Raw genomic sequence first — 13,012 nt, forward strand, 5'->3', positions numbered from 1 at the left:
AAAAGTGAGGGAGGGAAAGAGGGAGGGAGGGAAAGAGGGAGGGAAGGAAAGAAGGAGGAAGGGAAAGTGGGAAAGAGGAAGGGAGGGAATACTAGCGAGGAGGAAGTTCAAAGGGCAAACGCATGTATATTCAAACCAGCACGTAATGGGAGGCTGATGAACAAGACGGACGCGATGCATAAAGAGCGGAAAGAACTGACAGGCGCAGAGGGCGAGAGTCTGGTCGGGAGATCGTTTGCCCCGTTTCTCACGTACCAAAGAGAGAGAATTCCTGACATGTAGATGTTTGAAAATGTAAGAGAAATAGTTTTTTTTTTTTTTTTTTTTTTACAGCAGAGGTTCAAGGGCATAAAAAAAGGTAACAAATGAAAAAAAGCCCGCTACTCACTGCTCCTAAAAAGAGTTAGAGGAGTGGCCGAAAGATAGGTCAATTTCGGGAGGAGAGGTGTCCTGATACCCTCCTCTTGAAAGAGTTCAAGTTGTCGGCAGGAGGAAATACAGATGAATGAAGATTGTTCCAGAGTTTATTAGCGTGAGGGATGAAAGAGTGAAGATGCTGGTTAACTCTTGCGTAAGGGATTTGGATAGTAAAGGGATGAGCTTGAGTAGAAAGTCGTGTGTGGCGAGGCTAATGTATATAGTTAAAAAGCATGCTTCCAAATATAAGAAATACTGCTGCTAATAAAACAGTAATCAGTATTTGCAAGTGAAAATTATTGAAATCATATTTGTAAAGGAAATTGATTAACACTTTTTTTTTACAGCAAAGGAGCAGCGAGTAGCGGGCTTTTTTTTATTATTGTTTTCTTTTTTTGTTGCCCCTGAGCTGCCTCCTTTGTTGTAAAAAAAAAAAAAAAAAAAAAAAAAAGCTCAATGGCAACAAAAAGGTGTAGAAAAAAAGCCCGCTAATCGCTGCTGATAAAAAGTGAGGAGTGGCCAAAAGAGAGGTCAATTTCGGGTGGAGAGGTGTCTTGATACACTCCTCTTAAAAAAGGTCATGATAACTAAGATACATAAATGATTAAATAGAACGCTTTTTTCCTTTATCAGGGTACCAGGACACCTCTTCTCACGTAACTGACTCCTCTTTCGGCCACCTCTTCGGATTCTTTACAGGAGCAGCGAGTAGCGGGCTTTTTTTTATTGGTGTTTCCTATTTTTGTGCCCTTGTGCTGCCTCCTTTGCTGTAAAAAAAAATCAGTTGACTATAATGAAAACAGAAACCTTCACAAACAGTTAACAAAGCAGGAATACTAAACTTTAAACCGTGTGTGTATGAAAAACGTAGCAAAGAGAAAGTGTTAGGAGATCACAAGGTAGTGTTTGAGGTCTATGGAAACACTGCTGAAGAAGACATTCATACTGTTTCCTATTCCACGTTTCGTAACTGTGTAGATTGAAACGCCGAACATTTCTACTTTGCCTCCCTCTGTATCCTTTTTACTGCTTGGCTCCTCTTATATCCTTTCTCTCTTCTCCCTTCATTCATCCCTTCATTCCCTTCACGTTTACTATCCTTTACCCTTTCTCTCTTCCCTCCTTTATTTAGCTTCCCCTCCACGTCTACTTTCTACTTTACCCTTTTTCTATCCTTTCTCACTCTTCCCTTCCTACAACTTTTCCCTCCACGTTTCTCCTTCTTTGATCCTCTTCTAGTCTTTCTCTCTTCTGCCTTCCTTCCTTCAGTTCCCCCCGACGTTTCTGCTTCTTTCCTATTCCTCCATCATCCCTCACCTCTCATCCCTCTCTCCCTAAGGAGGCAACCAACCTAACCTAATTTGACCTTCCTCTTACCCTCACTCCTACGTCTCCCTTCCACTGCCTCCTCTTCTTTCTCCTCTTCCTGCTCTTCTTCCGGCATATTCTCCTTTCTTCCTTATCATCTAACTTCTCCTTTTCCTGTTTTTTGCCATTTTCCTGGTTTTTTTTCCTTTTTTACGTCTTCTTAACAATCTTCCTCCTCCTCCTCTTTTTAATCTTTTCCCTACTCTCCCTCTTTCCTTTCCTATTTTCCCCTAGTTATATTTATCACTTCTTACTTGTCCTTCTATCTCCTCCTCCTCCTCCTCCTCTGTTTCTCTATATCTTTTTTCTGATCCAATTTACTTCCATTTTTCCCTCTGCACTCACTTCGTACCCCACCTCCTTTTTTTTTACCCTTTCCAATCAAGGTCAGACCGAGACACGACTGATCGAGGAACCCGCTGCACCTGATAAAAAATAAATAAATAAAAAAAAAGGGAGTGTGTAGAGGTATGGATAGGGTTTCTCATTGTCTAGCATCGATTTCCATGAACCTATCGTACTCTAGACGTTGTATAACTCCTTCGTAAACAGGTCGATGCTCACGTTACCTGCCCCTCTATTACGCCGGAGAAAAAGAAGGATGCTAGTTCAGTTGTTGGTGCTATTGTATACAGTAAAATAGCCCTTCATTCCCTCCACGTTTATTAACCTTTACCCTGTATCTGCCTTTCCTTTATTCAGCTTTTCTCTCCACGTCTACGTCTACTTGCTACTCTACCCTCCAATCTAGTTATCCAATCTTGCACATTAGTTCCATTCCTAACTTAACATTAACATCTGCAATCACTTTCCAATCTAGTTATCCAATCTTGCACATTAATTCCATTCCTAACTTAACATTAACATCTGCAATCACTTCAAAATATTCACATTCCTTTTTAATACTACTCCCTCAGTCTACATTCTTTTCTTTTTAGTAGCCGTTCCTTTCCTGTTCACGCAAACGTTCCTTTCCTAATGCAGCATTTTCTTTTTTTTGTCATTAATCAGTGTTCCCTTCCATACCTTTCCACTTCAAACTGTTTTTCCACGTACATTTTATCTCACTTGCCGACTCTCAACCTCCCTCAAAACACCAGATAACCAAATAATTATCCCCAAGACCACTACTTCCCTTATACCAGTCTCTCTTTCACTGTTGTAATGCACTGCACACACCTTGCTACACCTGTTTTCCCTCTATCAGTTTACTATAATGAAAACAGAAACCGGCACAAACAGTTAACAAAGCATGAATACAAAACATTAAACCGCGTGTGTATGAAAAGCGTAACAAAGAGAAAGTGTTGGGAGATCACAGCGAAGTATTTGAGGTCTATGAAAACACTGCTGAAGAAAAGACATACACTAAACTATTCGCATCCCCCGCATCATCGCCAACACTGTTCTTCTCTTCACCCGCTAACCCCTTTCTTCATCCCCTAGAGCCGCCAGTGTTGGATGGGGGCGACGAGGAAGTGACGGTGAAAAGCGGCGAGACGGCCAACCTGACCTGTCGAGCGCACGGCACCCCCATGCCAACCATCAGGTGGATCAGGGAGGACTACGACAGCATCAGGATCACGGAGGGGCAGTTTGGTAAGTGGCAGATACATAGAGAGATAAATGAATAGATAAAAAACAGTTTGGTAAGTAGCAGATAGAGAGATAAATGAATAGATAAAAAACAGTTTGGTAAGTGACAGAAAGATACAGATATAAATTGATAGACAGATAGATAGAGATAGAGATAAAGATGGATGTTGGTACGTGAGATACATCGATAAATAGATAAAGATATTATTTTGGTTCGTGAGTTAGATAGATAAATAGATTAGACATAGAGGGTTTGGAACGTGAGATAAATAGATATAGATAGATAGTTCGGTACACGATATAGACAGAGTAGACATAAAGATAAAGTTAGATACGTAAGAGAAATAAATAAACAGATAATGCATATATATAGATAATTTACGTACATGATATATAGATAAATAGATATGAAAGATATAGATATAGTTTGGTCGGTGAAACAGATATATAAATAGAGTAGACAGACAGTTTGAAACGTGAGGTAGATAGTTAAATAGATAGAGATAGAGAGTGAGTAGAGAGTATGTACCCATTGTGATCAAAAGTAAATTATTCAAAGGGAAGGAAAACGAGTATCCTGGTGTACCTAATTGACTTCTTGATGTGTTGCCTCAGAGAAAGACGGAAAAAGGACATTGCGTGTGTGTGTGTGTGTGTGTGTGTGTGTGTGTGTGTGTGTGTGTGTGTGTGTGTGTGTGTGTGTGTGTGTGTGTGTGTGTGTGTGTGTGTGTGTGTGTGTGTGTGTGTGTGAGTTTCCTAATATAAACGGGGATTGACAAAGGATTACAGTTCAAACAAAAGAGAAAACAAAACTGCATGATGGAAGGGAGGGAAAAGGGATGAGGTGTGTGTGTGTGTGTGTGTGTGTGTGTGTGTGTGTGTGTGTGTGTGTGTGTGTGTGTGTGTGTGTGTGTGTGTGTGTGTGTGCACGTGCGTGACGTCATTAATAACTACAATTTGGGCAAACCTATACAGTGCCACCCAAATTTACATACATATAATGATACACACACATACACACACACACTCACAAATGATTCTCTCTCTCTCTCTCTCTCTCTCACACACACACACACACACACTAAATAATCATACCGCTGGTTTGTTTGCTTCTATTTTTTTTTTTTTATGTCCTCTGCCGCCACTTTCATCATTTTCAATTTAAAAGGAATTACCAGCAACACGGGCGAGGTTTTAGGAGCCGCCGCCAGATGTCGCATTCCATACCATTTCACTATTCATTTCCACTGCTGGGATACCTGACCAATTTTATTCCCCGTTCGACCATTTGTCACCGTGCCCTACTCTCTCTCTCTCCCTCTCCCTCTCTCTCTCTCTCTCTCTCTCTCTCTCTCTCATCCTCATTTCCTCACTAACTCTTTTTTTTTTTTGTATTGATGTTATCGCTTGTGCGTTGCGTTCTGATTTTTTTTGGGGGGTGGTTTTGAAACACAGAACGAGATATCAATTGGTTTTCATGTGTTTTATACCTCCAGAATAATTTACTACCGTGCGTTTCCAATCGGCCGGTTTGTATTGATATTCCTGCCTGTACATGGTCATCCTTCTCTATTTAAACCTCCCGGGCTGGCAGTATGACCTAACAATTGTATCTTGATCCAACTTGACCGAACTATACCTAAAAATACACTAACTGGGGCTAAGTTAACTTTAAACTAAATAAATTACATCTAACGTAACTAATCCAATCTAACCTGACCAACCAATCCAAAACGAACTAAACTGAGGCTTTAGGATTACAATATGACCTAACAAATACAACCTGACCCTACTTGACCGAACTAAAGCAGAATTAATCGGAAGCTATTTAAACTTCATCTGAATAAACAAGACCTAACCTAACCTAACTAATCTAGCCCTACCAAACAAACCAAAACGAACCAAACTGAGGCTAACTTACCTACATCTCAATAAACCAAAACCGATCCATCTTAGTCTAACTTATCATATCTAAACCAATCCCAACCTAACTTCATCTGTTCTAACTAAACATATCCATAACATCTCATGACCAAGCCTAACTTCGTATACCCTAACTTAACCTATCCAGACTATCATCCCGACCAAGCCTAATCTAACTTCATCTACCCTAACTTAACCTATCCAAGCTATCCTCCCGACCAAACCAAACCTAACTTCATCTATTCTAAATTAACCTATCCAAACTATCCTCGCGACCAAGCCTAACCTAACTTCATCTATTCTAACTTATCATATCCATATCATCTCCCGACCAAGCATAACCAAACCATGTATTCTTAACTCAACCTATCCAAACTATCCTCCCGACCAAGCCTAACCTAACTTCATCTATCCTAATAACCTATCCATTTCATTTCCCGACCTAACTTCATCTACTCTAACTTATCATGCCCAAGCCATCTCCCGACCCTGGACTAGCCAAAGCAATCCGAAGCTAATCTAAACTTCACAAGCCCTACCAATCAAACCACACTCCCTGACACTCTCTCTATGCCCTCGACACACAATAAGTTTTTCTCTCGACATTTTTTCTGACACCAATTTGTGAAGCCTTTTCAATTGTTGCGCGTCTTCCATTGTGATATTTTCAAATATTCTTTTTTTTTCCCCAGGGCTGCGCTTGTAGTGGAATAGTTAGACCACTTTTACAATTCCAAGTACTCACACTACGCTTTTTTTCTGTGCTGAATTTTTTTTTTTCAACGGATTCTGAAATATTTAAATTTTCTTGTTTGTCTGGTCTCTGAGTTCTTTTTAATATCCTTTTAAAAGATGTGATCATAAAACAATATCTAGACCACATTTCCATATCATTCACCTCACCTTGGACATTTATCAGCCTACTTTTTTACTCAACAACTCCTAACATCTAATTATCTATTCCATATGCTACTTTTTTAACAACTCCTAACACCCAATTATCTATTCCATCTGCTTCTTATAAGTCTTAACACCCTTTTATATACGACTAAAAATACTCTATTCTCTAAAATATGCAAAAAGAAATATACTCAAATCAACAAAACACTTAAAAAAAGCTTCAAAATGCTCTATATAATTCTCTAAACTCCTCCCAGAAGACATTATTATTACCTTCTTATCATCTATTTAACTTTTTCGAGAGGTTTTCATTCCTCCATTTGTCTCCCTTTCTAATCGTTTCTAATTCCACCTGCTTCTCATAAGTCTTAACACCCTTTTATATACGACTAAAAATACTCTATTCTTTAAACTATACAAAACAATATACTCAAATAAACAAAATACGAGAAGAATACTACAAAATGCTCTAAATAATTCCCTACACTCCTCCGACAAGACTATTTCCATCTTCTTATCATTTATTTAACTTTTTCGAGACGTTTTCATTCCTCCATTTGTCTTTCTTTCTAATCGTTTCTAATTCCCTTTGAGACACCATTGTTCGTGACGGCAAATTTGAGCCCACATCCACAATTCCCTGAACTCCCTATGGCCTCTAGCTTCCCATTCTTCTCCCATTCACTCTGATCCTCCCACTCCTTCCTACGCCCATTCCCTCAATCTCCAGGGCCATTTAAGCCGTAATCCCATGCACCTTTTCCTTAATGTATCTCTTGTTAATCCCACCACGTCCCCATCATTCACGGCCCCCCTCTTTCCCCTCTTAACTTCACCTTGCCCTTCATCCCCTCACTCACACCCTCACATCCATTACGCCGCTTCCTCTTTCTCTCCTTTCCTCCTCCTCATATCTCGCTTTTCTCATTCGTTCTCCTCCTCCTCATTTCTCTTTTCTTTATTTATATTTTTTACTGTATATCTATTTTCCTCCTCCTATTTTCCTTCATTATTTTCTCTTCGGCTTCATTTCAGTTCTCCCTTCTTGTCCCATTTATTTCCTTAACATTCACTGCCTTTCCGTTCTCTCCCTTTGCCTCACTTCCAAATATGCCTCGACGTTTTACGAACCTTAAAGTTCATCTAAAGAAAACAAAACTAACCTACTGTAAAACCTAATCCATTATTTATCCTAATTTAACGTAGCCACCAACTACTTTTTCTATTATTCAGTGACTTATCTGACTTCATGGGACTCTAGAATAAGTGAAGGAGAGAAGAGGCGGCTGATAAATGTGCAGAGCGAGAAAAGGTCCTTCGCCTATCGAACAAATGTGAACCTCTCCCAATTCTCTACAATAACACTTCCTCAAACCCGTGACATTATCAGACTTCGTGGGCCCTTCTCTTGAAAAGGCCAACGAGAGAGGCGCCGGCTGATCACTCGCCTTCTAAAAAAACTAACTTTCCTAATCCTCTGTATTCCCACTCACAGTACAAGACTTCGTGGGTAATTCTTTTGAAACAGATAAAGGAGAGAAGCGACGTCTAATGCCTGTGCGGAGCCAACAACGGTCACTAAACTTTCATAAACACTCAAACATTTATAATCCTCAAACCTTCTTTCCACTCACAGTACAAGACTTCGTGGGTACTTCTTTTGAAAACGATGAAGGAGAGAAGCGACGTCTATAACCTGTGCAAAGCGAACAATGGTCAATCGCCTTCTAAATGAGTCTAAACCTTTCCTAACCAACTATACTTCTCACTCACAGTACAAGACTTCCTATATAGGTGCTTCTCTTGTTAAGGGGAAGGAAGGGAATATCAGTTGGTAATGGGAATGGCAACTCGCTTTCCAACCTCCAATTCTTTCTTATTCCTCTATATTCCTCACCCACAGTACAAGTCTTCGTCGGTCCTTCTCTTGAAACAGGTGGAAAGGAGCGAGGGTTGGTAACTGTATGAAGCGAGCAACGGTAACTCGCCTTTAAAACAAACCTAAATCTTTCGTAATCCTTTCTGTTCTCCTTCCTATCCACAGTGCAAGACTTCGTGGGTAGCACTTTATCCCTCAAGGACGTGAGCCCGAGGAGCGCCGGCGGGTACCTCTGCATCGCCAGCAACGGCCACCCACCCTCCATCAGCAAGCGAGTGATCGTCAGCGTCAACTACAAGCCCTACGTGAAGGGGCCCAAGCAGACCATGTGGGCGCTGCTGGGCTCCTCCGTCAGTCTCACGTGCCTCTACGCCGCGCACCCCGAGCCGCGAGTCGTGTGGATGAGAGAGAATTCCCTTGGCTCCCAGCTGCTCAGTGACGACTACTTCACGGTGACGCCCCAAGACGGTCATCCCCCCTACACGTGAGTCATCGGGAATAATGTTTTTGGCCTTATTCTCATCCCTACTTCTGTTCTTTATCTTCTTTATACTTCTTTCTGATGACCGTTCACGATAAGGCCACAAAATCGTCATCCAAACTATTCCCGAGTCACCTCATTCATCACTATCCTCCTCCTCCTCCTCCTCCTCCTCCTCCTCCTCCTCTGGCGTGTCGAGGTCCAAAGGTTGGTTACAGAGGCGATTTCTATAGATTTACGAGGACAATATACGAGTGAGTGAGGCTTAGATGATGGGGGAAGGGGGAGAAGGGAGGGATAAAGAAGGGGAGGCAGGATGATGGAGGAAAAGGAGGAGGAGAAACGGAAGGTGGAGGCGGAGTTGAAGGAAGCGGAGGAGGAGGAGGAGGAGGAGGAGGAGGACAGTGTGCATTTCTTGACGTCCTCAGTCTCTGGTATTGACAGCAAGGACACAACTGAGGTTGAAGGAGGAGGAGGAGGAGGAGGAGGAGGAGGAACGGACAGAGGAAGAGGAAGAGGGGAGATATATTGAAGCGTCTGACAGCCTCCCTCTGTCTCCATCCCTCCTTCCCTTCCTTCCCTTTGTCCTTACTGTCCACTATCTCCTCCATCTCCTCCTCCTCCTTTCCTCCAACTCCCCCTCCCCCTTAAATGGCCGTCGAAGCCTCCCTTTAATAATTCCTCTTCTATTAATCTTCCATATTCACGCTCTTCCTTAATCCTTTATATGTCTCTATCCTTTTCATTCCCTCACCCTCTTAATAAATCACGTCTTTCTCTATTATATGATACCCCGTTTATATACGTTTCCCATAAATCCTTCCTACTATATATCTAGCAAACTAATTACCTAATAGACTATCTAACTAATCTCATTAATACCTTTGTCTCGTTCGCCCGTACAACTACACGATGACGAGACTAATTAATTAACTAACTCTCTAAGTACTTTTCTATCTCTCTCATTCTCTCTCTTTTTTTCTCTCTCTCTCATGGCAACAAGATAATACAAACTGATTACATAACTACCAAACTATTTACATAATTCTCTCTCTCTCTCTCTCTCTCTCTCTCTCTCTCTCTCTCTCTCTCTCTCTCTCTCTCTCTCTCTCTCTCTCTCTCTCTCTCTCTCTCTCTCTCTCTCTCAAAATATGCATACTAACTTATTTTCTAACTATCTAACTACATTGGCTTTATAACTAACAACCTAATTGCCTTTTTCTATCTCTCTCCATTCCGGACACAATATGACGATTCTATTTACAAAACTATCAAACAACCCAATTACCTTTGTCTATCTCTCCCAAAACCACAAAATACTGATCCTAGTTAACTTAATCACATACCTACCTTTGTCAATATCTCCCTTACAGTTAAAATTCGACAATACCAACCAACTGTCACACTATCTAACTAATTAATTACCTTTATCTTTCCTACACTCCCAATATGACAATCACAAGTAACTAACCACCTAACTTCCTTTTTCTCTCTGTTTCTCCCTCACAGCCACAACATGACAATCAACATGAGGAACTTGATACAATCCGACTTCGGTATCTACACGTGCGTGGTTAAGAATACCATGGGTCAGGAACAAGCCTCCACAATACTCCGCGGTAAGCCAAATGACCTACTCTGAGTGACCCCTGACCTCTCCACTTCACCCCTGACTTCTTGCCGCCTCCTGACCTCTCCTTGATCCATGGTGCTACAGTTTTTTTCCCCATCTGTGATATATTTTTCAGTTTGGTTTTATTTGCTTGGGTGCTTTATTTTTTTTTTATTTGTCGACGTTTTGTTCAGTTTTGTTCGTTTCTTTCCGTGTCTCTCTCTCTCTCTCTCTCTCTCTCTCTCTCTCTCTCTCTCTCTCTCTCTCTCTCTCTCTCTCTCTCTCTCTCTCTCTCTCTCTCTCTCTCTCTCTCTCTCTCTCTCTCTCTCTCCCCATACACGGACACAGGCGCGAGGGGACAGAAGCCATTCCAATACTCAAACAAAACTATAAAATGCGACGCCTGAACTTTTAGAATTCGTCACGTAAAATAATAAAACATATGTGTCCACCTCTGCTCTCACCTCCCGCTCCTCCTCCTCCTCCTCCTCCTCTTCTTTCACCTCCTCCTCCTCCATCTCCCCCTCCCCTCCTCCTCTTCACGTCTTCAGTCAATTTACGTACAAAAAAAAACTGCCCTCAAAATGATGAAATAAACGAACCAAAACAAACAAATTAGGGAAGAGCAGAAAACAGCAAAACTTTAAACAAAATCAATGCCATTCACCTAAACCCGAACACACACACACACACACACACTAACCCCCCCACCCCCACCCCTCTCCACCCGAAAAAGCAATTAAATAAGAAAAACAAATAAGAATCAAGTCCACCGTCCTTATCACCTGTTTTCTCGTCCCCTCCCACGCAGAGCTCGTCAGAACCACCACCACCACCACCACCACGACCACCACCACCACCTCCACCACCACCACCATGCAACCACCGCCGAGGCAGCAGTACGGGGATTATGATGACAACGCGAAGAACCTGACGGCGCCCCTGGTGGTCAATACTTCACCTGGGATGTCTAAAGGTAAGGAACGAGAAACAGGTGAAAGGTGAAAGGTGAAAAAGGGGAGAGTTTTTATGAAAGAGGAGTACATGGAAGAGGAGTAAGAGGGAGGGGAGTAAGGGGAAGAGATGTAAGAGGGGCAGGTGTAAGGGGACAGGTGAGGGACAGGTGTGTGTAAAGGGGAAAGGTGTAAAGGGGACAGCTGTTAATGGGAAGAGCTGTGCAATGGTTTATGAGAGGGAAGGGGGAACGGTGTGTGTGTGTGTGTGTGTGTGTGTGTGTGTGTGTGTGTGTGTGTGTGTGTGTGTGTGTGTGTGTGTGTGTGTGTGTGTGTGTGTGTGCATGATTCTGAATAAGGAAATACTATTGCAAAGAGTAGTGGAGAGAAGTGGAGTAGAGAGGGGAGGAGAGAAAATGGTTGATGACAGCACATAAAAAAAAAAAGATGAGGAAAGGAAAGTAGAAAAGGAGAAGAGAGGAAGGAAAGGAAAGTGGAAGAGGAGAAGAGAAGAGAGGAAGGAAAGGAAAGTGGAAGAGGAGAAGAGAAGAGAGGAAGGAAAAGGAAAGGAGAGGTGGGATTCTGAGAAAACATTATACTAAAATTGAGAAAAAAAAAGAGAGGATAAAGAAAATGGATTATCCTATTAGTGTTTCTCCGATGAGTTTGCAATTTAAGAATGATCATATTATCGCTTTTCATATTTTTCCTGTTTATTCCAATGCAATTTTAGGATTTGAGAAGGTGCGCTGTCTTGCCTCACATCTTGCAATATTTTACGCCATTCACGTCACGACTCATCACTGTCTCTATATATCATCAGTTCAGTTTAAACCAGTAAATAAAGATCGCCCACGCCAGTCATGCAACCACCGCCATGATCTAACCTTTCCCAGCCTCCACCAGTCACATGAGGCCGGATCTGGAAAGAAGAGAGGATTGACCTTTTTGTGGATTAGTTCAGCGATGTGCACGTAATGGGAGGGTGGTGAAGGGCTTGCGTGTGAGGGCTCTGTAATATTCTCGATAGTGAGCTTTTATTAGCTACAATCTTTTCTCGGTCCCTGTACGATTCTTGAAGGAAAATGTACTAGTAGTAAAAAAGGATATTATGGGCAGGTATCGGCTTTTTTTCGCCTCTTCTTGCGTCCAGAATGGCTACATTGTACCTCGTTTTCATGATTTTCGTTAAATTTCCACGCACATTTTTGCAAAAGTTGATGTTATGAGTTGTCATTGAGTTTGTTTTGGCCCTGATTGCCTTTAGGAAGTATTTTATGAACAGAATGTCATAACAACACGTTATTAAGTTCGGCAATCAAAGTCAAGGACAAAAATGTCCTAGAAAAATATACTGCAGGTATTTTTCAAAAGTATTGTGTCTGATTATGTTTGTGTTTCATTATGTAAATCAACACCGATATTTTATCATACGTAACAGCCTCTAACACGAACAGTAATACGCAGCTTTTGTATATATTTACATTGATAGTCTCAACTATCCGTGATTAAGCTAAAGAAAAGACTTGATCCCAAGGCAAATAAATCGTGTCACTCCAACACGCTAAGTTCTATTTACTTTTACAGGAACAGCGATTAGCGGGCTTATTCTGCCCTTGAGCTGCTTCCTTTATTGTAAAAAAGGAAAACATTTGTCCATACACTGCAGGAGGCAACTATGATACGTGCATTTCCCAGGGTTTCCGATAGTCCTTTTACCGTAATAAACTCTTTTTCATCACAACCCAAAACCTCGTAACCCTCTGGAGGAATCCCTGCTCCCGGCATGAAGGATGATAGGGAAGCGCGCGGCAAACATTCCAATGAAAAAAGGATCGTGAATAAGGGAGCGGCGGGAGCGATAGAGCGCGGTGCAGGGCGGA

At 41.7% G+C, this 13,012-nt stretch overlaps 1 protein-coding gene across 1 annotated transcript in view; it reads left to right on the forward strand.

The window, feature by feature from the left end:
- LOC126997154 (protein amalgam-like) overlaps nt 1-13,012 on the forward strand; it is a 54,550-nt gene that overhangs the window by 29,432 nt on the left and 12,106 nt on the right. The window contains exons 4-7 of the mRNA XM_050858204.1: nt 3,232-3,384; nt 8,249-8,567; nt 10,074-10,183; nt 10,988-11,152. Coding sequence (XP_050714161.1) covers nt 3,232-3,384; nt 8,249-8,567; nt 10,074-10,183; nt 10,988-11,152 — 747 coding nt within the window. The remainder of the gene's footprint in view (nt 1-3,231; nt 3,385-8,248; nt 8,568-10,073; nt 10,184-10,987; nt 11,153-13,012) is intronic.

Source organism: Eriocheir sinensis, chromosome 11 (genome assembly GCF_024679095.1).
Source record: "Eriocheir sinensis breed Jianghai 21 chromosome 11, ASM2467909v1, whole genome shotgun sequence".
NCBI classification, from domain to species: domain Eukaryota; kingdom Metazoa; phylum Arthropoda; class Malacostraca; order Decapoda; family Varunidae; genus Eriocheir; species Eriocheir sinensis.